The sequence below is a fragment of the Symsagittifera roscoffensis genome, chromosome 5 (assembly GCF_963678635.1).
Source record: "Symsagittifera roscoffensis chromosome 5, txSymRosc1.1, whole genome shotgun sequence".
In the NCBI taxonomy this organism is placed as follows: domain Eukaryota; kingdom Metazoa; phylum Xenacoelomorpha; order Acoela; family Convolutidae; genus Symsagittifera; species Symsagittifera roscoffensis.
In genome coordinates, this window is record NC_087066.1 from 23,984,651 (window position 1) to 24,012,133 (window position 27,483).

General features: G+C 37.2%; 2 protein-coding genes across 2 annotated transcripts in view; both read right to left on the minus strand.

Moving 5' to 3' along the window:
• The window catches only part of LOC134847010 (zinc finger protein ubi-d4-like), a 601,556-nt gene that overhangs the window by 166,712 nt on the left and 407,361 nt on the right, over positions 1–27,483 (minus strand). The window lies entirely within an intron of this gene.
• LOC134845817 (uncharacterized) lies at positions 185–14,424 on the minus strand. Its single transcript, XM_063862899.1, has 8 exons — positions 14,029–14,424; positions 10,150–10,376; positions 9,608–9,786; positions 8,567–8,756; positions 5,020–5,245; positions 4,414–4,653; positions 3,899–4,091; positions 185–3,600 (listed from the first exon to the last, which is right to left on the minus strand). Exons 1-8 carry the CDS (start codon positions 14,038–14,040, stop codon positions 422–424), a joined length of 4,446 nt encoding a protein of 1,481 aa, XP_063718969.1. The 5' UTR covers positions 14,041–14,424; the 3' UTR covers positions 185–421.

Genomic DNA, 27,483 nt, shown 5'->3' on the forward strand with positions numbered 1-27,483 from the left:
TGACCTCTCTTCTGTCCATTAAAACCTACCAGCCAAACTTCCTAATTAATTTTTGGATCAACTCTTCATTGAGAGCCGTTTTCTTAATCGAATATGACCATCTGCTGCGGATAAATCAATTATTTTCCAATAACTAAATTTTTCTCAATTTGTAGCCTGAGCTCATGAAACTCTCAAGTGCGAAACTAAATTTATACCAGAGAGTCGTTAGATAGTTTTGTAATTTACATATATTACATTTGATATGGTACCTTACATACAATTTACAATTTGGATTATTTGAATTACACAAGATTAAACTCGACTTGAAATATAAATAGGAAACAATCAAAAATATTTTTCTCATGGACAACATCAGTTTATGAACGTGTTTGGGGCGAAACTTGAGCATTTCCGAGCTGAGTTCGAAGACTTTTCTATTTTACAACGCTTGCCATTTGCCCTTTAGTTTCCCAGCAGAAAGAGGAGTGATTGATTCTGATGTCTGATTAGGCTGCTGATTGATACCATTTGATACTGGAAGTGGAACCGGGGACTTTGCGATTCGAGGTGAAATCAGTTTCGGCCTCTGATTCATTTTTGACGCCGTTGTCATCTGTGAAATATTATGTGACTGATTTTGGCCATTCGAAGTTGTTCCGGCGCCACTTGAAGTCGTTACGTTGCCACTGCTGTTTAGACTTGTTCGCTCTGAGTCGAAACCTCCGCTAGCTGATGACACATACGCCGGGTTGCTTAGAGGTCTCGCCTGAACGACAGCTCTGGGAGCCGATGTTGTGGGAATATTCTGAGTCGAGTTACTTTTACCTTTATTCAGAAATCTTTTCTCGAGTAAATTCAGTGCTGAAGTCCTTTTCGGTGCAACTTTTTCCCCGCTTGAGTTGACCGCAGACTCGGCTGCTTTCATAGCTTTTTTCTCGGCTTTTGAAAATTGCTTCGGTTTTTCATCTTGCGCGCGAAGTTTCTGCAGTGATAGTTCATACAGGAACTTAAACTGGTCTCTCTCGCAGACAATTTCGGATATTTTGTTTTCGGCTGTTTGTAATTTCTGCTCAAGTGCTTGGAACTGACCAAGCATGCTTTGATATTGTGAAGTGTTTTCAAGCTTATTTTGCTTTTGTAGGCTTTCAATCTCATTTCGTAGACTCTCAATAGTCACTTTGCCATGGTATATTTGCATCTCCTGTGATTCCATCCTAGTTGTGAGAAATTTAAGGTTCTCTGCTAACGCTTCCGCCCTTGCTTCGGCTTCCATTCGTTCACTTTCAAGCTGTTGCAGCTTAGTCATCATGCGATTTTGATCCATCTCTATCTGATTTTTCTGTTGTTCGGCCAATAAATTGTTGATTTCACGCTCAAAGTGTTTCTTGCCATCTAAAGCTTCCTTCAACTCTTGTTTCAAATTTACCAAATTCCTCCGGAAGTTTTTCTCGTTATCTGTCATTTGAGTTTCAACTCGTTTCAGATTTTGTTCCAGTGTTTGACACTTTTGTTCAAAATGGTCACGTTCAACTACTTTTTCACGCGTATTTTCAATAACGTTATTCGCCTTTTGCACAATTTGTTGAAGATTTTCATTTTTCATCCTTAATTGCGTGTTTTCGTCCATAATTGTTGCTAGTTTGTTTTTCAGTTTGGAAACTTTGTTCTTGTAATCTTGTATTTGTTCAGCAGACCTCGCAATTTTTTCAGCATCTGTAGACTCGGAAACCTCGTTGCTCCTTTCGTTCATACTTTCAACTGCCTGTCTCAGTTTCTGTTGGTCATTATAAGCTTGATCAAGAGCTTTGAACAACACTTTTACTTGTTCTTTCTCCAAAACTGATACGTCTTTTGTTGACATAAATTTGCGCAGAAACTCTAAAACATGCGAAGGCGCCTCCGATTCTGGTAAATCATTCGGCGATGCCCTTTGATTTCCTCTTCCACTGTTCGGGTTTTTGGGTCTAACCGGAGAAGGAGTTGACTGATTAATTTGCTCCGAGTTGTAATATTCACCCGAGCTGGCTTGGCTCTCCGTATTTTGCTCTACAGGACTTTGAGAGGCGGCGTCAATGCTGTTTTCAACTCTCAAACTTCGATCTTGAATTGGTAATGAAGCTGTACTAGTATGACTCAGCATTATGATCTTAGACATCATATCACGATTTTGACTCCAAGTTTGCTTCAGTTCTTGTTTCAATTGACGCATTGCGATCCGGCCACGCAGTTTCATTTCATTCAGTCGTTTAGTTTTCACGTCGTCGTCAATTCTTCCGTTCTGATTGGCTGAACCATCTTGTGGTGTTTCGATCATTTGATTCTGGACGTCCTGAATGTGCTTGAAAAACATTCTAGAAAGTTCCTCGACTTCGGTCATGCATTTCAGTTCAGTTTTAGAAATCTCGGCAGCGATAAGATTCTTTTCACGTGTCGCATCCTGTCGAGCCTGTTCTGAGAACTCGATCCGCTCTGTTGCATAATCAAGCATCTCACGTAATGCAACTATGTCTTCATCTTGCAATGCATCATTTCTGACATTACGTAATACCGAGCCGATTCTTGCGTAACCACTTGCATTGCTGACGTCATATTCCATGAATGTACTTGGCTCGTCGTTCTCGGGCACAGGACTGTTACGAACGTTGATGGCTGAACCAGTTATGGTACTCGCTTGGTTGTGTACCGCGTGATTTCGATTGTCTGGTTTTGGAGTACTTCGGTCGTATCCAAATCGAGCTTGCGAGTTTGACTGACTTGAGTTTGAATTAGATGATGCACTACTTAGAGGAGTTATGTGAACAGGTGTCGAGGATCCAGACTTAGACATTCTGTTTGAGCTTTCGGTTTTCTTGGAATTTTGCTTCGTGTCTTCATTTGGATTCGGGCTGATAGATTGAGATGTTGGTGATACGACTTGTCTGATTGGACTTGGCGGGGGTTTTGATTTTAGAGGTCTGTTGCTTTGATGGTGCTGATGTGAATGAGTATGAAGGTAGTGGGGGTTAGTCTGCTGTCGAGGACTTGCAACGTTTGCATTTTCTTTATCGACGACTTGATTTGGAGCCGCGTTTGCTGTTTTATGTGGACAAGCTCCGTTACTCACGCCGGAGTAACTGGAAGCCGCTGCAATATGAGGCGCTTTTTCTTGTTTTGTTTGAATCTTCTGAGCTGAAGATGAGCGTTTTGGTGATAAGATATTGTTATTGGGGTTGGAATAATTATTATTTGATTGGGATAATTTAATATCAGTGCTTGAAGCTCGATGCGGCGAGGCGTCAGGGGCTGTTTTCGGCTGTTCCTTGAACGCAGCATGTGGTCGCAATCTGCTGTATGCTCCATCATTATTTATTTCGGTTGTGGCTGTGACGTCGAGTTTCGATATCGGCGCTTGCAATGCAGAATTTGCTCTCCTGTGGGGTTTCACAGCCGGTGGGGCGTTAGTTGGAGTTTCCCCTCGGGAGTATGGGTTGCGGGGTGGGGGAGGGGGTTTGTCGGTTTCACTCGTGTCTGCCAGGTTGCTCATAGAGGGGAATTTGGTTTTTGCCGACGATTGGGGTACTCTGGTTATTTTGGCTTTAGGCTCGTCATCTTGACTGGCCTCGCCAGAAGTAGTAGATGCTAAAATAGATCAGCCATGACAATTTTAGAGCTTTTACCAAAAAATTTTGAATTAAACAGATTTTAAAACAAGAGATTTTAAGAAAGTTGAAATTTTTAATCGCATTAGGAAGAAATCGCTGTAATTATTTTGGGAGATATTTGCTGACCACGTAAACGCGTTATTTGCTGCCCGCGTCTCAACGTATAATGAAAAATTGGAAGAAAAATCAGATGCCCACAGTGGTTTGTTTAATATTTTTTATAGTTGGCTATTGGGCATGATAGTTTTGCAATATTGGGCCAAAGTAATACGCACCTGCGCCCTCCTCTGAAGAGTACTCTCTGAATCTGTAAGGGGGCCCGGGGAAATTTTCCTGGTGGAGAAAGGGCAGGATGTCCTTGAAGGGGGGCCTATGCTGAGGTGATTCCACTAGACAAGAGGCGATCAGGTGTCTCGCTCTGCTGATAATGCTGATTGGCAGTCGGGTACCCCAATCCGCATTCAGAATCTTAACAAATCATTTCTGCGTGAATCTATGCTCAAAATGGAGAAAAAATGTCATCCCAGGTCATATGAACTCATTTTGAAAAGAGAGCTCAATTCTACAAGCAAACTGTAGCATCATTAATCTCTTTTAGAGATAGTTTTGCCTGCAAATGTTTTTAGCATGACCTCTTGCTACCCAAGAGTTTCGGACCTATTTTGAAATCTACTTTTTGTGTTTTTGAATCTCCTGCAAATATATTTGCTCGACTTTCAAGTTGTTTTGCAAGGGTTAGTAAAATCTAAACGAATGGCGGCGTGAATGTTGTAGTTTCTTTGTAGCTTACCCTGTCGATATCGAATGACTCATCCTGGCCCCTTTTGAACACAGTCCATAGAAGGAAGCCGAAGGACCACACGTCACTCCTGCATGAGAACTGGTTCTGGTAGAATTCGGGTGGGGGCGTCTTCACTTTGTAGATGTATTCGGGGATCATAAGGGACTCGTAGTCTCCCTCGTAGCGAGACAGATGGAACCCAGTTAGTTTCACCCGACACACTTCGTCTATCACGCAGTTCTCCGCTGCCTGTAAAAGATAAATTCAGCTTTTAGAAGTACAAATGATAGAAGTTAATGTTTTTTTCTTGCCGCGTATGTCATTAACGGAACAGAATGAACAGCAATTTTATATCCTTTTGAAAAATGTGTTTTTTATTCAAAATGTGTATTTGAAAATTGCTAGCTTCTTAGTTTAGAGATACTTGATGTCCGTAGGATATCCGTAGATACTTGGCGTAGAATTTCCAATTAAAAGCTGGGATGGGGGGTTCTGGTCTACTACGGGGCGTTTTCAATTCGATTACTGTTAATTCAGCTTGGGTTTAGCAATAGCTCTCCTTATATAGAATTGCTTCAATCACTAAAAATACTTCGCTGTGTTCTATCAACTTACCAATTCATTGTGCACAATTCTCTTACTCTCCAGGTACTCCATGGCCTTGCATATATCCCTGGATATCCTCAAAAGGTCATTTGGTCTCAGTAGGAGCGACATAGTGTTACGATGCAGGTACTCTATCAGAGCCCCTTCTCCCAGGGACTCGCTCACCAGGAAACACTTGGGAGATGTTTCCAGAGAACAGCCGAGAAGGGCTGCTATGTTTTCGTGTTTAACAGCCCTGAAAGAGATGATTATGTGAAAATATTTGGCGTTTCGAGTCTTTTTTACGCAAATGTAGCTTAATGCAAAATCGGTGTCGAAAATGAACGATCCATTGCGCGATTGAATTAGCAAAACTAGGCGCATACCTTTTGCTGACATCATGCTTAAATGAGTGAAAAGGTTTTCCGTGAGGTGACTTTTCGTAACAGGCAAGAAACAGAAGCAAAAATTCAACGGCAAACGCTGTTTCTCGCGCACTATATGGAGGCGTCCTCTATGATAGAGACCGAATGATGGAAACTAGTATGAGCCAATCAGAATTGAGCGTTCAAAAATCTCACTGAAATCGCAAAAATTTTAAAGTTAGATCTCAAACGCATATAAAATAAATTAATTCTTAAAGAACAACGGTTTTAAAAAAATGAAAAACAAAACAAGAAATTTAATTGATATCATGAATTGAGCCAAAAAAACTTGACTGTACAGCTAAAGTTTGTTTTCTGCTAAACTTGACCTCGGTTTTGTTTATAAACCATTAAGTGAATCGAAACGTCTAGCAATTCTGATTGGTTGGAAACTTTCAATCATCCGAAACCTCCATCATGAGAATAACTTCGTATTATACAGTGCTGATTTGACAAAACAAACAAAATTGGAAACGCATTTTTTTCAAATTGGGTTTAGATCAGAAACGAGATAAGACAGCAAAATTCCAAAATAAATAATTATTATTTAATAATTTCTTCCTTGTCTCGATTCTGATTGGTTAAAGCAGTATTTGTCTGCTTACTGTCGAGTAGAAATACGCGGTTGTCTAAATACTGCTACGTAACCCAATTTATTTTGCAAAATTCGAGCCAAATTTTCACCTCAAAAAAGAATCATTTTGGCATTTCTTAGTGAATCAAAAGTAAACCTAAAATTATCAAGTTAATTGATAATAAAATTATATCAAAAGAAGCCTCTTACACAGCCGAACAAAATTTTAAACCAAAAAAATCTCCGAAATTTTGTGCAAAACCTGTAAAAAAAGTTTTAAACAAAAATTTTTAGGTTTAAATAGTAGAAATAATAATTTTGGCTGCCATCTAAAACTTTGTTGGACTGTGTACGAAGCTTCTTTTGATATTATTTTTTAATCAACTACCATAATTTTAGGATTAATTTTGATTAACTAAGAAAAGCTCAATTGACCAAATTTTGGGGTGAAACTTTGGTCCCGATTTTCGCAAATTTTTTTTTTGTCTAATATGAACCCTATTTGAGAAAAACGCGCACGTTTAAAATTTCCAATGTCGTTCGTTTTTATATCAGCGCTCTATTAGTGGTGCCCAATGGTCCGAGTTGTCGCTTGATATGAATGTGAGTATTTTTAGTTATTCCGCCAAATTTAACTAAAATTAAAACTTACAAAACAGAAATATAAGTGCTTGAATATGATAGGTTGAAATTAAATGCTTTGCTAATACATAATTTGAAAAAGTAGATCAGTTAGTAATTGATATGCTGTTTGACTATTTAGGGCAGAATTAGTAACAAGAATGATCCTGACCTTGATTATGCGAAGAAAAAGTAATTAATTTGCTTTAAATGTGAATGAACTTATAGAATGTTCCATTTTGTTTAAAAAAATCCCTCAAGTTTCAGTATTTGCCGTAATCAATGAGAAAATTATCGATACTTGAATAAGAAGTGGTTATTTTTCTGTAATATTAAGTCTACAAGTCTACTGGTATCAAGGTGAAAACATGAAAGCTCCTGACCCATAAGGTGCCCTGGCTCTTCTCTGTTATATGGCCCAAAATCTAATCTCGGATCAATTGAGCAATCTCCCCCCCGTAATGACCAATTGAGCTATCTCCCCCCAGCAAAAACGGTAAAACGCTACAAAACGACGTCAGCAAACGCAAATACATGGTTAATGTGTTCGCAGCACGCAATCAATTGACCGAGTGAAGTTTATTTTATATAAGTTTCGAGAAAAAAGTTGAAAAAGAAAAAAAATCGATTTTTTCTTCAAATTTTTTGTTGGAAATTTTTGTTTGTACGACCATGGCCTCATCGAGCAAAGCGACTTACCAGGTTTTGTGCCCTAGCCTTATATCTGAATATCAAAAATTGTTCTCCGCAGCACATTAAAATTGCTTTTTTTTTCCATTTAGGACAAAAAAGGCCCTTTATGCGACCCAAGTCGCCTTAGTTTTATTGATTCTTTTTTCACTCTGAATTTAAATTTTGAGCTTTGATATTGTAAACTTATGCTTTCCACTATCGTTGAAGAAACTGATTCGTGATTTCATATCATTCAAACAATTTTGAAGTGGCTATAAACATGTCTCAAGTACGTATTGAGCTATCTCCCCCCCACGCGAGAATGGGGGGGGGGGGATTGCTTAATTGATCCCTAATCTCAATATCAACTTGAAAGTTGGATCATATTGCTCAACTCTGATTGGTTGAAAATAGCTTCAGAAAAAGGTCTGATATTGCAACAAAAATTGAAGCTCAATTAACAATATGATAATTTTGGCCGTAAATCAGAAAATATCTCGTGTCTCAAGATAATTAAGATGTCAAAAATCGATAATTATTGTCAATTAAAAGTTTTTTTTATGTTTAAAGTTTTCCCCACACCCATTTTGAAGGACAAACTGTTAAGTCTTACCACTACTATTGCAATATTTGAACCAAGGTGCGTGTCTCTCGTCTTTTTGGAATGAATTTTGTGCCGGAATAATATGCAGAATGCTTTACGAGTTAATTGAATGTTATAAATATCGACATTGAAAACGGATAAATACATGAGTCAGCTCTTATTTTCCCCCCAGAAAAAAGGTGTGAAATCTTGCATACGAATTATTTTCAAGATTTACATTTCGACAACTAACATGCAGTTACTTTTGTTCAATTTCTGAAGTTTAATTTGATTTAAAATGACAATTATGACTGAATATACCCATAAAAAGGCTAGTGCTGATATAAATAAATCAGATTTGTTGATAGCTGATTACTAATTTTGATCTAATTTCTGGCCTTAAAAAAAGGTTTTTAGAGATTTTGGCTGAAACAAGACAGAGTGAAACTCTTCATAAATATGGGTTCAATACGAGACCACTTTTTCCAAGATTATTGACCATTGAGCATCACAGCATCACCATTGAGAAAGGTATTTTAAGCAAAAAAGCAGTCAAGTACTTAAGTTCTCTCATTGAGCATCACAAAAACCATAGTTGTTGCAAAACATTGAAACAATTATGGTCTAAATTTTTTCCTGATCTAAAAATTCTATTATGCGTTTTCAAAGTCGCCCAGCTTATAATGGTGGAGGTATACTCACATGAGTATTTTGCTGTGTCGTGAAAAGAGTGCCTTCTGATCATCGCTCGAAGCTGAAGATGAACTGTGTTCACGACACTGTTGAACGATGACGTCACTCTTGCGCCAGTGGCCGAATCGCACATCCCAGGGCAGTCGCAGGTCAAAAGGCTGAACAATCTTCACTTCATTCAACTGCAGAGCGAACAGATCTGAACAAAACGACCAATTTACTTTGCAATGGACGATGGCAGTAGCGCACTAAGGCAAGGGGACAGTAGCGGGCTTAGATTTGGCCCCTGCCGACCCAAAGGTTCTCCCCTCTACTGTTTTGAGATGTCCATTTTGGCTGACTGGCCCCAAAAAATTTTCTAAAGGCGCCTTAGGTGCCTCTATATATTAAATTTGATGGGGGAGCGCGCGACAAAAAAAAAATTGATGGGGGAGCGCGCGACAAAAAGTGCCTTTTTTGACCTGTTTTTTTTTCTTCAAATTTTGCCTGCGGCACAGAAAATTTGGTCAAAATAGGATCTTTATAGTGTTTTAGGGGAGCTCAGAAAATCAATTTGGTTTGTCGAATTAAAAAAAAAAGGTCAATTTTTATCGATTATCCAATTACTTGTATTTTGGTGTCTTTGAAAACTGTTGCGCCAGCGCCAACCGAACAACCCTAAAAGGTGAAATAGTATCAAAGTGATAGTAGCCGTTCCAGAAAGAACAGCAGCCAGATTTTGATTGGGGTTGTTCAGTAAAGTTACTGTTTAATAAAATTCGAAGCCAAATAAGTATAAAAACGGGTGAAAATGTTGAACTTTTAGGCATCCATTTGACTCAGAGCCAAAACATCTGTCCTACTTGCTATATTTTAACCGAGGGTCGCTGTGTTAATAAATGTTTGATAGGTATTAATTTGACTTAATTCATCCAAAAATATCTCAGGCTACAAAACACTTGCTAGAACGTCAACAGTCTTGAATTGAAACAATTTAGGTATGACCTTCTCTACAAATGTCAATAATTACGGAGAGTTAGTTATGATCAAGTGACTGGATCGGTCTCTCACCATCAATGACTTGTTTGGGTGGGTACTTGTCCAGCATGATTCCAAGTGCGGGGCTCTTCTTGCAGTGGTCGACCAGTTGCTGGATACTGGCGAATAGGAGTCCCTTCCCTATCCGGTAGTAGCTCTTCCCATCCGACTCCAGAGTCTCGATATCGAAGTTCTTCACTGTGCGCATAGTGCTGAATACAAAAGATCATCAGTGTTTTTAAGTTTTGAAAAAATACTTGGAAAGGAAAAATTGATATGAATAAAGTTTGAAAGATGAAGCCTCTTTTTTGAAGCACTGCGAAGTAAGAAAACTAGACTAATCCTTTTTTAACTTGATAGAAATCTGAAAGTTTAATAAACAATTTTTTTTCTTCAAATTTCTCTTAGTTTAAATTTCTGTGTTTTGTTATTTTTACTGTGTAGAAGTGTTGAAACCGTTAAGCACCAATGGTTGCAACAGGATATTCAACAAATCACAGATTTTTTCAGTCTAAACCCAATATCCAAAAAAAACTCGAAAGATATCTTATTTCTAAAAAACTGTTTTGACTTACACGAGGAATAATTTGATGGACACTGTTCCCAACTGAGTGACCAGGAAGTGTCCCGGAGGCTGTCTCTTAAGTATGGCCTCTGCCACATTTTGGGGGAGATCCTTGAAGTACCACCCCTCCCTCCTCACATCCTCAAATCTGATTGGCTTCCCAGTGGTGCCCTGACGTCTGTTCCCTGAAGTCGTGTGCCCACTTGGAGTGGTGGAGCTGCTCCGACTGGTATTGACCTAAACAGTGATTTTTCTCTCTCTCTCTCTCTCTCTCAAAAAGATTTGTTGGAGGTTCGTATTATGTATTAGTTACAAAAATGACTTCGGTGTATTTTGAGTATTTTATGTTCATCTTGATAATTTCTTTCTAAAAATGTTATAAGATTCTAACACTTCTGGCAAAAATTTTTTGATTGGTGTCTTAAAGATACTTTACTACTCTTGGCGTTAAGAAAAGGTTATCAATAAGATAAAATTTTTTCCTGTAAAAAATAATTTAACAATCAGTTTTCATTCAATTCACTTTACCAAGTTCATTTGTTGAGCACCCTTTTTTTGGAACATTTGCGGTTTAAATGTTATTTTTTTTCTCAAAACATTCGCACTTTTTTTGGCCTGACTTAATAATTTTTTTGCCAGTCGGCAAATAAGTTAATTTTTTTTGACGTTCCAAACTTTTTTCCTGACCTTTTAACTTTCATTTTAATTGAACGGGCGGCTATCCAAGGTAGCCCATCTTCGGTTTCACTTATTTTAAACGCTAGCAGTTTTGCTTAAAGTATTTTTCTTAACATTTGAGTCGGAAGCAGAAGTTTACAATATGTTTTTCGGTTTTTCAAAAAATATATATTTTAGACTTCGATTTTTTTACCCAGTTTAATAGTCTTTCTCTTATTTGCGCAATTTTTTAAGAAAAATTTATTGGACGTTTTTACTGCATATTTGTTGCATCAAGAAGTCTAAGCATTTTGAACTTTTCAATATCTGTTTCGCAAGTGATCGTTTTTCATTAACTCAGAAGTGCCGTTAGTTGCAATTTCGTTCCGACCAGGTCACTGAAAATGACTCGAAAGAGGTGGCGTAAAATTTGTTTTTTCTAGCCAACTTGTACCCAAATAAACCATGTACAGGGTCAAGTGGGATAGCAGCATACTAAAGCACTAAAATAATTCGCATATTTTGTATTTCAAATTGAATTAGACAAAGTCTGATGAGAAGTTGGTCTCCCAAGTTTAAGTTTGCTACAACCTTCATGTTTTTTAGCTATAGTTACCCGTTGTTCTTGCATTTCTATAATTTTGAGTTTTCTCCCTGAAATCAGTTTGATCCGAAAATTTTTTGCTAACAGTACAGCAACCGGTTATTTTCGTTCTAGATTGGTATTTATGAAACAAAAAACATCGTGTCGTTTTCACCAATGAGAAAAAGACGTTTCTTCTTGCCTAATTTTACTTGATTGCTGGTAAATCAAAAAAAAAAGAACCAGCAGAAAAAATTGCATTCAATGATTTTAGAATGAAGCAGCAATTCGCAACTGAGAGATAATAAAAAAAAATTTTCAACTTTTATGTTGCGTCTAAATACTTAACAGTTTTTCAAAAAAATTAAAATCGATTTTTTTTCTCAAAGTCTGCTTTTCAAGTTATCTGGAATGTTGTAGTTTTGTACTGCAAGTGCTGCGTTATTAGGTGTAAATTTTTTAGTTTATGTGCTGCAAACTATGTTCTTATTCAAACATTTTTGGGTAACCTACACTAAAAACTTTCCAAAGGCGCTTTTGGCAGCAATTTATATCAATTTTGACCTCATAACTACTCTGGACGGGCGGGGTTAAGTGTCATACAAAACCAATAAAGTTTAGTAATGATTGGTAGATAGATAGAAAAATTTTGAAAAGGTTTTCCGTTTTTCTGTTTCCTTTTTTTCAGATTACATCTTGACAATTAACTCACACGATGTTGAATCTTCTATGTTTTCAGTGAAAAAATGAGCCATTAAGATTTTCTTTTTGTTCCGACTTTCGATACGAAGGTAACGGAATATTTGTTCTCGGGGTGGGTTTTTTTTCTTCAGACAAATTTCGACTTTTTAACTAGCCATTCTTAACTAGCCATTTTAACTAGACTTTTTAAAACATATTGCACCTGTGATCATTTTTCGTAAAGTTATGGGGGTTCAAAGATTGCCATTTTGGCCAATTTGGGACAATTAACGCGTGATATATTTCGCGCTATTAACGCGTAAGCGGAGATTTAATTCGTCTTAGAAATCGTTCCAAATTGGTTTAAAGAAGCTTATTTGCCATAATTCTTTTGTTCCAATGAGCAAAATCTATTTTTTTGTACTTTGAATGGCGTGTGGGAGGATGATTTCATAATAAAATTTCAAATGTTAGAAGAAATTTTTTTCATTACTTTTTATTACATTTAATTTTTTTTATGTTAATACTGCTTCATAAACCTTAAAAGTCAGTCGGAACATTCAGGGCTTCGCCCTGATACGAGCAGTCTTGTTTGAATTTGGACTTTCTTTTCCGCAGCCTTGCACAACTATACTTCATTCTTGAAATAAGAAGATTTGCTCTAAAATGACTTTACCGATTCTTGTGACTTATGTGCGCTCGAGGTGTGTTGTTTTTTCAGACTTTTTAACAAGACATTTTCAGCAAAAAACTGTTTTATTCCATCTGAAAAATATTTTGGTCCAATGTTGAATTTCAAAAAAATATATCTCTGACAATTTGCGCTGAAGTTATGGGGATTGAGTTTGGGACTAGTTTGATCTCTATCACTCTAACGGACAATGAACCGGCGCTTGGTTTCATCCTAATCAAGCGCAAGCCGTATTTAAATCATTCCGAATTTAATTGAGTCAAGCTATTTTTTTGTTAGAAATGCGTTATCAGATGCAAATTATGCCACTCTCAAATTTACATTAGGTTTTGAGGGGATAATATTAAGCGCTTAAAGGGATAAATTATAATAGAAAAAAGTTTCAGCTGAGCCATTTTTTACAACAGAAACTTCTTTTTCATTGATGACTGGGAGGTCAGAATTTTTGAGTTTTTGCAGTAGGAGTAGTTTTGCTTAGGTTTGCATGCTATGAAAAAAAAACTATCTACTGTCACGGCGGATAAAAAGTGCAATTTTTAGTTTTCCGGTGATTTTTCACTTTCTGCCATTTTCTCTACAACTACTAGAGATCCACAATTAAAATGTTGTGGCTCTCTTGATGAATTATGATGAATTAAATTGTATCTGGTACTATAGCCGGATAAAAAAAACTTAAAAGGTCATAGGGCGCCAGAGAGGTGTTCTTAGTGCAAAAAAAGCCTGTAAGCAGCAGAGCAGCTCAAAACATGGTTTTTAAAAGTTTTCGTTGGAAAGATAAAGATCTAAGCTAGGCCGTCAAATTGGCTTTTTCTTTCTTAATTGTGCTATGATACATCAACATTTTCTCAAATCCAGCCAAAATCTGACGCTTCGTTTTTCTGTTCCAGTTGCTTTACGTTGGAGGATGTAACTCTCAATTTTCCGAAAGATGCCTCGTAGGTATTATTCACTAAAAATTAGTTCTTTTTCAATTTTTGACGTTTAAAACTTACGGCAAATTCGGTTCTTTATTTTAATTGGAGAGAGCTCAGAGAATCAATACCACCAACATAAGAAAAAAAGATATCTCAGATGAATTTCCGAAAAACTGGACTTTCAAAAACTTCTTTGTACGCCAATGCCTATGCGTGTGATTACAGATTACCCTGCGAAGGAAAAATATTCGCTAAAAAGTGGATTTGATTGTTTTCAGACAATCGCCTTAAAAAAAGTTAGACAAAATTTTTTCTGCACTGTCGTCTTTCGCCATAATTCTCAACTAAAATTTGTATGCATACCTTTTCTGGCATCTCCACGTAATTATTCGTCGCGGCTGCTAATCGTGTATTTTGAGACAATTTTCTGCTTTAAAATTAGTCAGCAAAACCCATATTCTCTCCGTCTATTTGCTGTGTTGTTACTCGATAGATGATGTCTCAAGTTATAAATAAGAGCTTAACCTAGTCGATATGTATTTTTCACCCAAAGCAGATAAGAAAAATTTCCTCAAAAATGATGATTCAATTTTAATTTTTTAAAATTTAGAAAAATTTTTTTTGTTCAAATAATGGAGTCACGAGATATATAATCAACAATGTATAAAAACAAACAGCTGGTGTTTGAAACTCTGTTGAAAATATCAAGTTAAAAATTATGTTTGAAAAACAAGAACAGTCAGAACCAGTAGAATATTGTTTGCATGCATTTTGGTTTTGTTAAAATACGTGCGTAGATATGTATCATTTTTACTTATAAACTTTATTTTTTGGTAAAAATTTAGCATTCAAATAGACTATTTTTGTTTTATGACCTCATGTAGAGTTAGAGTACGCCTGCCAAATTCGTAAATTTTCTTCATGCTTGTCAAGAAAACAATGATTGATAAAAAAGAATAAATTGCAACCATAAAAGATGGTTACTTGAGTACTGGTTGATTTTCAATAAACGTTTGTAAAAATCTGGAACATCGTTTCGGCAAATCATCATGCCAGATTTACATGGCCAGACGAGACTTTACAAACGTGAAGTCGCTGTCCTTACTAAAATGGATGCTGTTTTCAAAAGCACTGTACTCAGTAGATTTTTAAAGACAAACTCCATTGCATACCTCGACATATGTGCAAACGAGTTTTTTCGAAAGGCCAGGAACTTATTTCAAAAATTATTCCCACTTTTCAAAAAAAGTTTCAAAAGTTTTTCCAAGAGCTGTGTCGGGAAAAAAATTGATTGACTTTCGTTTTAAAACAAGACTGCACATATCAGGGCGAAGCCCTGAATGTTCTGACTGCCTTTTAAGGTTTATTGAGCAGCAGTAATAGATAAAAAAAAATTAAATGAAATAAAATAAAATGAATTAGTGGCATTTTTGCTTCGGTTACTCCTATTTGATTAACTTGTTAAGTCAATTTTCTAGTTTTCTGGAAGTCTTAAAAACCACAATCCTTGGATTTTTAGCTGTTTCAAATTACTTAAGTAGAGTTGGGCGTTTTCGTATTGCAGCTGATAGAACTACACCAATGCGTTGGTTTTTTGGCTAGGAAAATTTGGAAAGTTAAGATAAGTGGAGAATCTAGCTATATTTTGGTTTATAATAGCTAAATTTTGTTCAAACTAGCACTAAATTATAATTTTACCTCAACGGATTTTGTGTTTTTGATCATGACATGTATGACTAATTTTGTTGTTTTTATCATTAATATTCATAATCCAGTTTTCTTTTTTCATTTTCAAGTCTGCTTAAAGTTTGTTTCACGTAAAATATGAATCGATAGTGCGATTGAACTATTATTATTACTGGATTGAGTCTCTAAAAATGGCTGATTTGTGTGTCAATTTTTATACATTAAATCTTTTTTGTGTCCTTTTTCAAAAGTTAACTGATTGATTTTGGAATGATAAAAAACATTCGCTAATAAGCATAGAATCAGCATGCTCACTGACCCAAGATTATGCAGATTATGAGGTTAAAGCTAAATAAAAACAAAAAGTATTCCATTCTTTGCATACGGCTAGTCAAAATGACTAGTTAAAAATCAAACTTTCTCTAGTTTATACTGCGAGACAACGATACATGACCCACAAAATTTCGAGCGACAATGAACAAAACCAAAGATGCTCAAGATATTCAGAGCTAAAGGTTAATTAAATATGATTACGCATTATACAACTTGAAATATATAAAAGCATTTCCAACATTTGTCGGTTTTCCGTTTTTGTTTCAATTTTTGAAGAGCGACAAAAGTTTTGTGATCAGTTTTTTGTAAAGACGGTTTTTTGTAAAGACAAGTTTCGACTTTATAATTAGCCAATTTGACAAAAACTTTCGATATCAATAGAAAGATATTGAAATTCTGAGCTCAAATTTGAAAAGACGCTTCAACTATGTTGTGTTAGCTCACGCTGTTGATATAAAATTTAGTCTCGGAACTGTATTCAATTATCAAAAAATATGAACATTGGGTAATTTTTGTTTCGGAAAATCAGCAGCTTGAACCGAAAGTCAGCAGCTTTTTATGCCATTGCTTCACAATTTCTGCCAGTAATTCAAAAAATCAACAGATTTTTCCATAGCACCACTATTAAGCGTCGAAAAGCGCTCACCTTTTTCAAAACAAAAACTATGTTTTTACAGACGAAAACTTGACAAAGACTTGACGAAAACTTGTTCAAGGAAGGAATAAAATCTTTCAGCTAACGCTACCAAAAAGGCTGTGCATAAGCTTGTGCTCTCACAAATGTTAACGCTTCCAAATCGGTCGAATCGTGACGAATCGGCGTGAATGAACGGGCATTTAACAATTGCCCCATTGAACAAATCTTGGTAGACAATATCTCATCCGATAATTTGCGTGTACCTATGACTGCGTAGAAAAAAAACAGGGCTGCAACTGCCCACCAATCTCTACCAAGACCCGCCATAATGCGGCGCTCTGAACGGATCGTAATTCCATATAATCCCCATAAGCACTAACAAGGAGGGAGCTTGTCTGTTCCAAAGCAGAAGTTTTTCTCATCTTAAACTAATTTGGTTCCGTTGTCTAACCACAACACTTAAGGTCTCTGGCGGGTAATAAATATTTCTAACTCCATGACCCAAAATGCTGCAGTAAATATTTCCCAAGGAACAAATGTTTGTTCAGTGATTGGACGTCATTAATAGGAAGCCATTCAAAACTCGTCAAAGCTTGCCCGGCTTGTTTGGATTGAGGAAAGGATGGAGGGGCGAATATAATTCACAGGTGGAGAAATGTTGCGCATGAATAAATATTCTTTCAACAAAGTCCTTTTTTCATGTTTTCAATTTCCAATTCACTATATTTGTCCAGCCTTTTTTCAAGCATTCCAAAATTGCCAGCGCTGAGTAGTAATTGTGTGAAAACATGGCATCATCAATACAACAGTCTACCCAGTACCTTTCAACATCGTGGCATGTTGTTGATTCAACAAGGTTATGCGCTCGCTGATTGCCTGAAGAACGAAAGTCAGCTTTCTTGTATGTGCCATAGTTTTCTAACTTTAAACTAAGCTTTAACTGGACTAAACAGCTATATGACTTCAGCATGCATTTGAAGCAAATTGATAACAACCCTGACGATAAGAGAAGCGGGCCACTAAAAGTTAATCCTGCCGGTAGACGCACAGTCAATGGAGTTTTTCTATGCACGACAGTCGAAATAATATCCGTTGAATTGTAACTAATAAGGATCAATTAAACTTTTTTCCCTGGTAAATTTAAACCCAAGAAAAGCTTGCAAAAAACCAGCAGTGATTGTTTGCGTCATGAGTCACACAAAAGGAAACCCTTTTCGATTCTAAAATTTGATGAGACACTTAACTAAACAGCTTGAACAAGACCCTAACTGTCCTGTACGGATGGTGAACATAAAGACTTTGCTTTTTTTCCAAGTCCTCGACAGAAGCAGAACAACATAAAAATGATTTTTCGCCAAAGTTTTTCCGGTAGAAAACAATCGAAAAAAATTGAGGTCTGTTTTTGCACTCAAATTTTGTGCATTTTTTATAACTTGTACCTTTACGGAACAAATGATTTGCTTGGAGACAGGAGAATCAAAGTTTTTTCTCCGCTGAAAGATTTGGTCTTATGAAGGGATAAGGTTCTTTGAAGATCTTGCAACCTCACAACGGATGTTTACCAGCCCACTGCGTGCAGGGAGGATATTCATTGTTCTTCGGCTCAGCACTGAAATAAAAAAAATGGGTAGTAGCTTACGCCTTGATGATTTCCTTGGTTTTGGTTTTCCAGGAAAGGAGAATCAAAAGATCTTCAAGGAAGTTAGACTGGAAAACAAAAACGATATCAAGGAGGTTCTGACAAAAGCAATTTCAATTGACCGTGTACAACGACCACAGATATTCCGCATATGACAACGTTCGAAGCACACCAACGAGATTTAAAAAAAAAACGATTTTCTGAGATGGGTGTTCACTACGGATTGAGGTTGCTCAAATGTTCGATCAAGGACACTCAGTGCAGCCCTGTACATCCGAACTGAAATCGCAAAGCCTGCTTTTGCCAACTTAGTTTTTTCAGTTAGCAGTGTTTTCTATTTCTTCAGCTTGACGTCAACCGGAAAAGTTGATTGCTGATCATTGCGCTGCAAGATTAACGTCATGCATTTCACGATATTCGAGTGATAGCATTGAAATGTCTCATAGTAGTGCTGTGCACTCATACGTGTTTTAATGACGTTTGGATTAGACCTTAGGCAAGTTTTCTTGAAAAAAAAAAAACGGTTGCTGTGGATTAAAAATCTTCAGAATTAATTTCGGTTCGATTTGAGGGGTCGTATAAACTAGGTCAAAGTCGCTTCAGCCGCCCGGAGTAAACTTGAGGTCGCCAGAGCTCAAATTAATTGAAACGGGTGGGTTTTCTATATTTGATATCGATGGGACTGAAATTTTTAAGCGTTCCCGCTGCGGGCGTTCCTTTTTGTAAAAAGAATGCGGACTGAAGCTGCAAGTTTTGCAAATAATGAGTGGCAAATTCGACCCTATGGTTTTTAAATGGTCGCGGTGATATTTACAAAAAATTCTGGCGTAAGCTGTAGACCTAAAACATTGTCTCGCAAACCGTTATTAACTATCGAAAAAAAGAATTGGATAATATTTGCCTCGTAATCAACAGAAATTAAGCAGTTTTTTTACGCCACTTTTTCATAATTTCGGTCGGTGTTTCAAAAAATTAAAAAATAGTTTTCTAAAGCACCGATGTTAAGCGTGGGGGTTCTTCTTTCTTTTCGTCGAATAATGTTGTCGAAATCTGGCATGACCGTCTTACGGACTAAATTGAAGAACAAATTAAAACTAATTTTTTTTTGTGGCGATTCGGTCGCGGTTACGGAGCGTAAGTTATATGTTCTATCAAATTCGGTTCAAGTTTGCTTTTATTACGGGAAACGATTTAGGTGGCATACAAATCCGCGCCGAACCCACAGGCAGGGTTGCACTGTGTTTGCATTCACGTTCTTGTTCCACTGCCTTTTATAAATTGACATCGTTCAAAATCCCGATAACCGTGTGATGGCATTGAAATGTCTCTTTGTAGTGTTGTACATTCTTACCGGTTTTAACGGCGTTTGGATTAGAATTTAGGCCGTTTTTCTTGAAAAAAATTGGACGCTGCGGATTTATGATCTTCAGAAATGTTTTCTGATGGATTTGAGGGGTTGTATAAACTAAGTCAAAGTTGCTTCACCCACCCGGAAAAAACCGGAGGTCACCGGTGCTCAAAACAGTTTATACGATAAGATTTTCTATAATTGATATCAATTAGACTGAAATTTTCAAGCGTTCGTGTCAGGTGCGTTCCGTTTTCTAAAAAAGTCCATTTATAGGTGATGTTTTGTTTATGTTTTTTTTGTTGTTTTTTGATAGCGGGATATTTACAGGGTTCAAACAAGTTTGGTTTAATATGTTGGCCCTAAACATCACCAAAAACTTTAAATTCTTGGTTCTATACTAACGTACAAATTCCATTTGAATCTTAATTAACTTTAAGAATCGACATCAAGCAACAGCACAAAAATTTCAGCACATGTTTTTTGAGGTTTTTATGCAAAACTTTTTTAAAAAGGTCAAAAACTATGGGGTTGGATGCGTCTTGCAGTTTTTCGGCTTTTTTCTTATCCACTTTATCTGGCCACATCATCAGGAGTCTGTCTGCCACCGCCCTTCTGAAATGCACAGTGCGGCTTCTGACGATCAAACTCGATACCTGAAGAGGCCTCTCAGCGCCCTATCTCAAAACCCGTTTGAAGAGGCCTCCGTTTATCCAACAGTTTGCTCACTGCTTGTGCCAGTTGCCATCTCTGCCAGCTGCAATTTTTGGCTTTTCCGGAACACTTCGCCTCTTCTGAACGTCTGACCTGGTCAGAAACTGCTCCAATCCCAAAGCAACCTGCCTCACAAATAGCTAACATATACGTGTAGATGATGGCTGACTCCCCAAACTCAAGGTCATCCAGTAAAAGCAAAGCCTTTGCTTGCCTATAACACGCCACTGAAAACCTGGTTAACTGCTTATCTGCTTTTTTTTTGACAAAACCGGATACTGGAATCGGCCTCCGTCCTTTTTGTCGATTTGGTATTTATCGCGGTTAATGAGGTACGATACAGACTTCGTACTTCTGCTTGAACTGACAACTCTCGCGAATATTGCGGTCGAAACAGCCGTTGTTCTGCAGCTTAAGCTGGCAACTCTCGCGAATAGTGCAAATCTGGCAAATTCTTAGTAGCAAAATCCACCCTATGATTTGTAAACGGTCGAGGTCTGCCATGGCCGTTTTCTGAACTAAATTGAAGAACTAAACGAAGCTAACGGACTCTGACTTGATTACAGAGCGTTTTATGTTCTATTAAGGTCGGTTCATGTTTGCTTTTAATAAGTGAATTGATTTAAGTGGAATTCGAATCTGCGCCGAACCCACAGTTACGAACTGTGTATACGCTCGGCTACTGTTTTTATAGACGCAATTATAGTTAACACTTTTTTAGTAGTCACGCTCTTGTTTTATTGCTTTTTATAGTTTCATTTTTTGTTCCAAGTTTCGATACGAAAGTAACGGAATATTTGTGCTCGGGGTGGGTTTTTTCTTCAGACAAATTTCGACTTTTTAACTAGCCATTCTTAACTAGCCATTTTAACTAGACTTTTTATAACATATTGCACCTGTGATCATTTTTCGTAAAAGTACGGGATTTAAAGATTGCCATTTTGGCCAATTTGGGACAATTAACGCGCGATATATTTCGCGCTATTAACGCGTAAGCGGAGAGTTATTCCGTCTTAGAAATCAATCCAAATTGGTTGAAAAAAGCTTAACAGGGTTGACAAAAAATGCTTATCATACAATTTTCATAAATGAAAAAATGCTTGTCATACTCTTTCATAAAATTTCATAGAGCAAAAGTATGTGTATGAAAATAGCGAAATAAGCTTTTTTTTCCATAAATGAAATTGTATGATAAACATTTTTCCATAATTGTTTTGAATATGGCTAGATTATTTTTAATTTGAAATTTTTGATGGTTGAGAAATAAAGGCCTGTATCTCTACAAAGTTATTTTTATTTTAGCAAATGAAACAAAAAATAATAACTGTGTTTACAAAAAAAACATTTTCTTGTGATTTTTGGAATTTTTGGGTGAAAAACTCATCCTCGACTACGTTATAAGCATAAAAAGTCAAATTTTGCATGCAATATTTTTTTTTCGTAAAATTTATATTTTAGCACCGTTATGGCCAGAAAGCTTCAAAAGAGGCAAGTAGGCATCTTCATTAAAAATTTTTAAAACACTTTCTAAATTTTGTATGAATTTTCTATGATAAGCATTTTTTCCATAGACTTCATATATGAAAGAAACTGTATGATAAGCATTTTTACTTCTATGGACGTCAACCCGGGTATTTGCGATAATTGATTTGTTACAAGGAGCAAAACTAATTCTTTTGTACTTTACATGGCGTTTACATTTTTTATTTTGTTTCATTTCATTAAATTTTTTAATGTTATTACCGTTCCAAAAACCTTAAAAGGCAGTCAAAACATTCAGTTTTTCGCCCTGATACGAGCAGTCTTGTTCTACTGTGTTATTATTTAGCATTTGCTCAGCAACATTTTTTCCGTAAAGTCTGTTATGAACAAACTTGGCCTAATTTGGGATACTCAATGCGGGTTTCTTGCTATCAATGTGTAAGATACTAATTATTGCTGACCAGCAAATGCTCCAGAGTGAATCGAGACTAACTATTTGCTCCTAATAATAGACAGCAGTAAACTATTTAGACATGTTTTGAAAATTTAGTCAGTTTTTAATTTTTTGTACGATTGCGATTAGCAAGTTTTATCAAATCGGAATACAAAAAATTTTTGGTCAATAACTTGTGTATCAAAAGGGTTATAATGACTTTTCTCTGAAGAAGTGGTCGCCTCTAGACAGTTGATTGAATCTTACTCCTCTAGATAAAAATTGATATTATTTTTCGTTCGCTTAACTGATCACCGCTTTCTGCACATTTTGGTAGTCGAAAAAGTTTGCGCAATAAAATTTGTTATTCATGAGTTTACTTCTTAATTGTGCGGGTTTTTACTGCTTCTTGCTTTAAAGCTAGCGATACTGACAGTTTTTCATCGTTCGTCTGCACTTCGGAAGATCTGACTAATCTGTCTGAGCCAGGAAAAGATCCAGAGGGCGTGATATCTTCGAAAACCCAGACAAGAGCTCCTTGTTCCAGAGGTTCTCGCTAGATTTTGTCAATTTCTTTTCTTGGCTGAGAGTTTCCGTAAAAACCGTTTTCAAAGCTGCTGATTGAGGGTGTCTCTACAATGTCGAGTTTGTGACATATCGAGACTGACACAACTGAAATGACAGATTTTTAGATAGTCCGTTCTGCAAGAAGAGTTTGAGTTTGAGAAGTTTCGATGCTTCCGGATCATATGAGACGCGGCGATATTTTGTGACTGCTTCTACTTTGCTGGCGTAGGTAGAAAAATTTGCAGCCTTGAGGTGCGTGATCCAATAAATTTATAGAATGAACCCATGAAAATCAATCCAAGCACTACTAATATCTCCAAAGATCCTTCGATTTGCTGTGATTTGGACGAGTTGTATTTACATTTCGATCTAATTAAAACTTTCTTGTCTTGATTTGCGTTGATGTCTATATTTGCTTAAGAAGCTGCTGAATTTAGTTGTTGGCTCTAAAAATGGGTTTTCCTTAACTGATTAGATGTCAATTAGTCTTCCTATCTGGCAAAGAAGCAGTGAAGAGCTTGAAGCGTGCAAACGGCGTTGAATAATCTGCAGATTTCCGTATGTACTGTTTGCTAAATTATTCAGTCATGGGAACCTTTCTGGATTATAATCCGTGGTTTTTTTATTACAAATTTTTTAATGGAGAAAAAGATAGATCAGCTGGCAATTCGATGGCAGGCTGCTAGGCTCTGTGAAATCATTCTGTCATAAGAAACTTTTGTGAAAAGATGCGGCTGTATTCTAATCCCTATTGTCATTTGTTGTAATTTAAATGCGCTACGTCCAATATTACACGGTGGCAACTGAAGAGAAATATCATTGCTTTGCTGGAGCGTCCTTTGGCTCAAACACTTCCATAATCCTTTAGAAATGGGCTAAAAACTTGCCGTCGGCTGTCTGCGGAAGTTGTTGTTATCTTTGGAAGAGAGAGATTTTTGGTGGGGTAACTGTCAAATTGGTATCCTACTGCAACAATTGCAAACGCAATGGCTTGATCCTGAAATTTGAGCAGACTCTGATTTTTCGACTTGAGGTTCAGCTAAAGAAGTTGACACATGCTGTCACCTTTGGTGCTTGTTTCCATTTGCTTTATCGGCAGTAGTTAGCCGTCGTGGATGTTGGCCATCTGCTGAGGTTAATTGTTCGCTGGGATTGGCTGTCAGACGTGAGAACTTTGGTCGGAACTCAATTTTGAATGACCTATCGGGAGTCTGTTGTCATTAAGCATGCTTTTGTTCACGTGTTCTATCGTTGGAAGGGTTGTCTCCAATTTTGACGTTGAGCCAAAAATAAAAAGATGAAGTTGAGGCAGTTCTAAAGAAATCTCCGGTTTGTTATGCCTTGCAGCTCGAGTTCGCTATTCTTATTGACTTGAGGGGGCTACTGGTGGTTTTACATTGAGGAACTTAACTACTACTGTGTTATCACGATTATTCGATCCTGCAGAAGGCAACAGACACGAGGGCAATTTCCGAGGCGTTGCTGAAAACATAAGCTAAATTTCCGGAAATTGTTGTTTCTATTTTAAAGTTAATCGCTGGCAAACAAAATTTGTTGAGCTGATTGTGTTCTTCTATCCATTCGTTGAGACCTGTCAAAGATTCTAGACACACTGTAGATTTTGTGAAGCCGAACTTTCAATGGCAAACTGTAGAAGTTTGCATTGAAAGCCATTGAAAGCGAACTGTCAATGGCAATTTCATTCCAAGTCGATTTAAAATTCAGAAAAAAAACATCAGCAGTTTGCGCTGTGTGAAGTTTTTTGTCGATATGAAGTGAGGCTGTCGATTTTCGCTAAGGGTTTTTCGTTGACATTTTTAGACATAGCTGCAAGTTGGCTGTCGAATTTGTTAGATTGGAAGCTTCCAAGCAGAGCATTGTTTGGAGGTCTTTTGTCAATCCGGTTGAATCGGTAGGTGTTGTTAATATTTTGAACGTATCGTCCATTTAGATACTTTGTTTTGTGACATGAAGCAAACTAGAGAACATGCTGCATTGCCTTTAGTACACTATTGGGTAGCGTGTGTTAGGAAAACAACGTGAAATCGTTGCAACGACGGTGTGGCCAGCAGACTGGGTGGAATTGGGCTTGTTAAGGTATTCGTTACCTAGAGTATTCGTAGGTAGGTTTATTAACGAGATTTCACAAAATTTGCATCAGCAGTTTATGGCGATATGCAATCTGGTTTTTGTTCCAGTTATTATGGTCTTTGTTCCAGTTAATACCGGGTGTTGAGGCAAAAACCCTTCTACTTCCATGTTTGCGGGGAATATGTCTATTTTCATGACAGTTTTTTTCTCAAGAGCCGTTGACCGTTTGCTCATACTTAAGTACAAGTTTCTTCTTAATTGCCGCAGAAAGCTGTCCAACTGTTTTTTGACAAGTTATCGGTTGTTCTGGCGAACATTGGTCACAATTCCAAATCAACCATGTTTTGTAATGTCCATTGGGTAGGTGTCAAGTCTAAATCTGTGAGATGACGAGGGCTTCATTGCGTCTGCTAAGAGGCTGCCATTTTCTGTTGAAAATCCATCGGCGTTTGTTTTTATCCATTTGACTGCATATCATCCTCAAAGGCACCAATTTGAGGAAGTTTTCCGTCCACTTGGTTCTATTTTTATTAAGAAGATAGCTTTTGTCTCAGTGTCCCAATCTTTACTACGATGAGTCTAGATTTCTTTGATTGTTGTCTAGTTGAAAAGGCTGTTGTCGATGTTTCTAGGTTCTAACTTTCGTCTATGTATAGAGACCATCTGCGATGTGTCATCGTTTCATAGTATCTGCGATCCCCAGATCCGGTTTGATTTGAGACGCAATCGAAAGCGTCAGCAATATGATTTTCCTGGCAAAATCCGATACAAATTTGCTAGAAAAAATTGTTATTGGCAACGTCGTTGGGATGTAGCAAGTCGATTTACATATCTCTCTGGAAGAACAGTTCTTTGCAGTTGCAGATCGGTTTATGTTTCTGTTTGTTGAGTTGTTATGTCCTGTCGCAATAGTAACACTGTGTGTGTGTTGCTGTGGCTTCCACCCGATGAATCAAACCTGCTGAAAAACTAACGTTGGTTGTGACATTGATGCTGTCTTGAAATTGGCTATTTTGGAAATCATATCCTCTAGCTAGCTGCGGCGAGCAAAAAAGGATGATTGGCATCCTGGGAATAAATTGAGAGGCATTCAAGCGTTAAAACTCTTTTTTTTTTCAATATTTGTTGATTTTTTTTGTTTTTCAAAAACTTGTCTGTCATTGGCCTCAAATGCCTAAATCTCCTCACCTATTTAATTGTGTTTATTCAAAATTATCCATGCACAGTGTTTGATACAAGTTTAACCAAGGTGTTGCAAGAAACCAAAGAAATCAATTTTTGCCTCGATGATGGAAAATAAAGTACAAAATAAGCTAACTACCAAGGAAAGCAAATCTGTAAAGCAATCAAGAGGCACCCACTGGATGATTTAGTCGCTTAGACTGAGCGTGATCTGGGATCAGTCTCTAAAACGTGGTCCCTACTTCGACCCCACTATTATACTTTTATTGGGGTCTTACTGCTTATCCTCTCCTGCATTTTTTCTAAACGAAAAACTTCTTGACATACATTTTCATCTAATAATAATAATAATAATATAGTTCTTGCGAGTCACACATGAGCTATCAGTAGGCCTTACCCGGGTCGAGATCCCGCTCAAAAACCGCTCAAGATTTGAGCGGTTTGAGCGGTTTTCCAGCAAGATTTGAGCGGTTTGAGCGGTTTGGGCGGTTCGGGCGGTTTTTTTTTGGAAAAACCGCTCAAACCGCTCAAATCTTGCTTAAAAAACCACTCAAAAACCGCTCATTTCTTGCGGTGATTTTTGAACGGTTTTTCAAGCAAGATTTGAGCGGTTTTTGAGCGGTTTTTGAGCGGTTTTTGAGCGGTCTTCCCGGGTCGAGGTCCCAGACTCAACGTTTCTCTTCTCTGCAAAACTCGAACGAACACGAGACCCTCCCCGCTTTCAAGACTGGGTTTTTTTGGTGGGCGAAGCTCTTTTTTTGCGACTGAAGGCCGTGTTTTTGCAGCTAGAGCTTTCACACGTTACCACTATTGCAGCTGAAATTTGTCAGGCTGTGATAGAAATCAAGCTAGAGGTCAAGTGAGAGCTCTTTCTCACTCCTAGTACTGAGAAAAATTTTTAATTCTGTCAAGAAATACTTAATTTCCGATCTCAATTTCTGGTCGGGAATTCTTTGCGAAATGTTTAAATAAAGCATGGATTTTCTATAGATACTTTATTTCTAATCCAATTTCTGGTCAGAAATTTTCAAAATCTAGGCTATTTCTAATCAGAAAAAGCTTTTTTCTAATCTAATTTTTGTTCAGAAATTTTCTTAATCTCGGCTATTTCTAATCAGAAAAAGCTTTTTTCTAAATTAATTCCTGTTTTTTCAAAGGCACCAATTTGAGGAAGTTTTCCGTCCACTTGGTTCTATTTTTATTAAGAAGATAGCTTTTGTCTCAGTGTCCCAATCTTTACTACGATGAGTCTAGATTTCTTTGATTGTTGTCTAGTTTAAAAGGCTGTTGTCGATGTTTCTAGGTTCTAACTTTCGTCTATGTATAGAGACCATCTGCGATGTGTCATCGTTTCATAGTATCTGCGATCCCCAGATCCGGTTTGATTTGAGACGCAATCGAAAGCGTCAGCAATATGATTTTCCTGGCAAAATCCGATACAAATTTGCTAGAAAAAATTGTTATTGGCAACGTCGTTGGGATGTAGCAAGTCGATTTACATATCTCTCTGGAAGAACAGTTCTTTGCAGTTGCAGATCGGTTTATGTTTCTGTTTGTTGAGTTGTTATGTCCTGTCGCAATAGTAACACTGTGTGTGTGTTGCTGTGGCTTCCACCCGATGAATCAAACCTGCTGAAAAACTAACGTTGGTTGTGACATTGATGCTGTCTTGAAATTGGCTATTTTGGAAATCATATCCTCTAGCT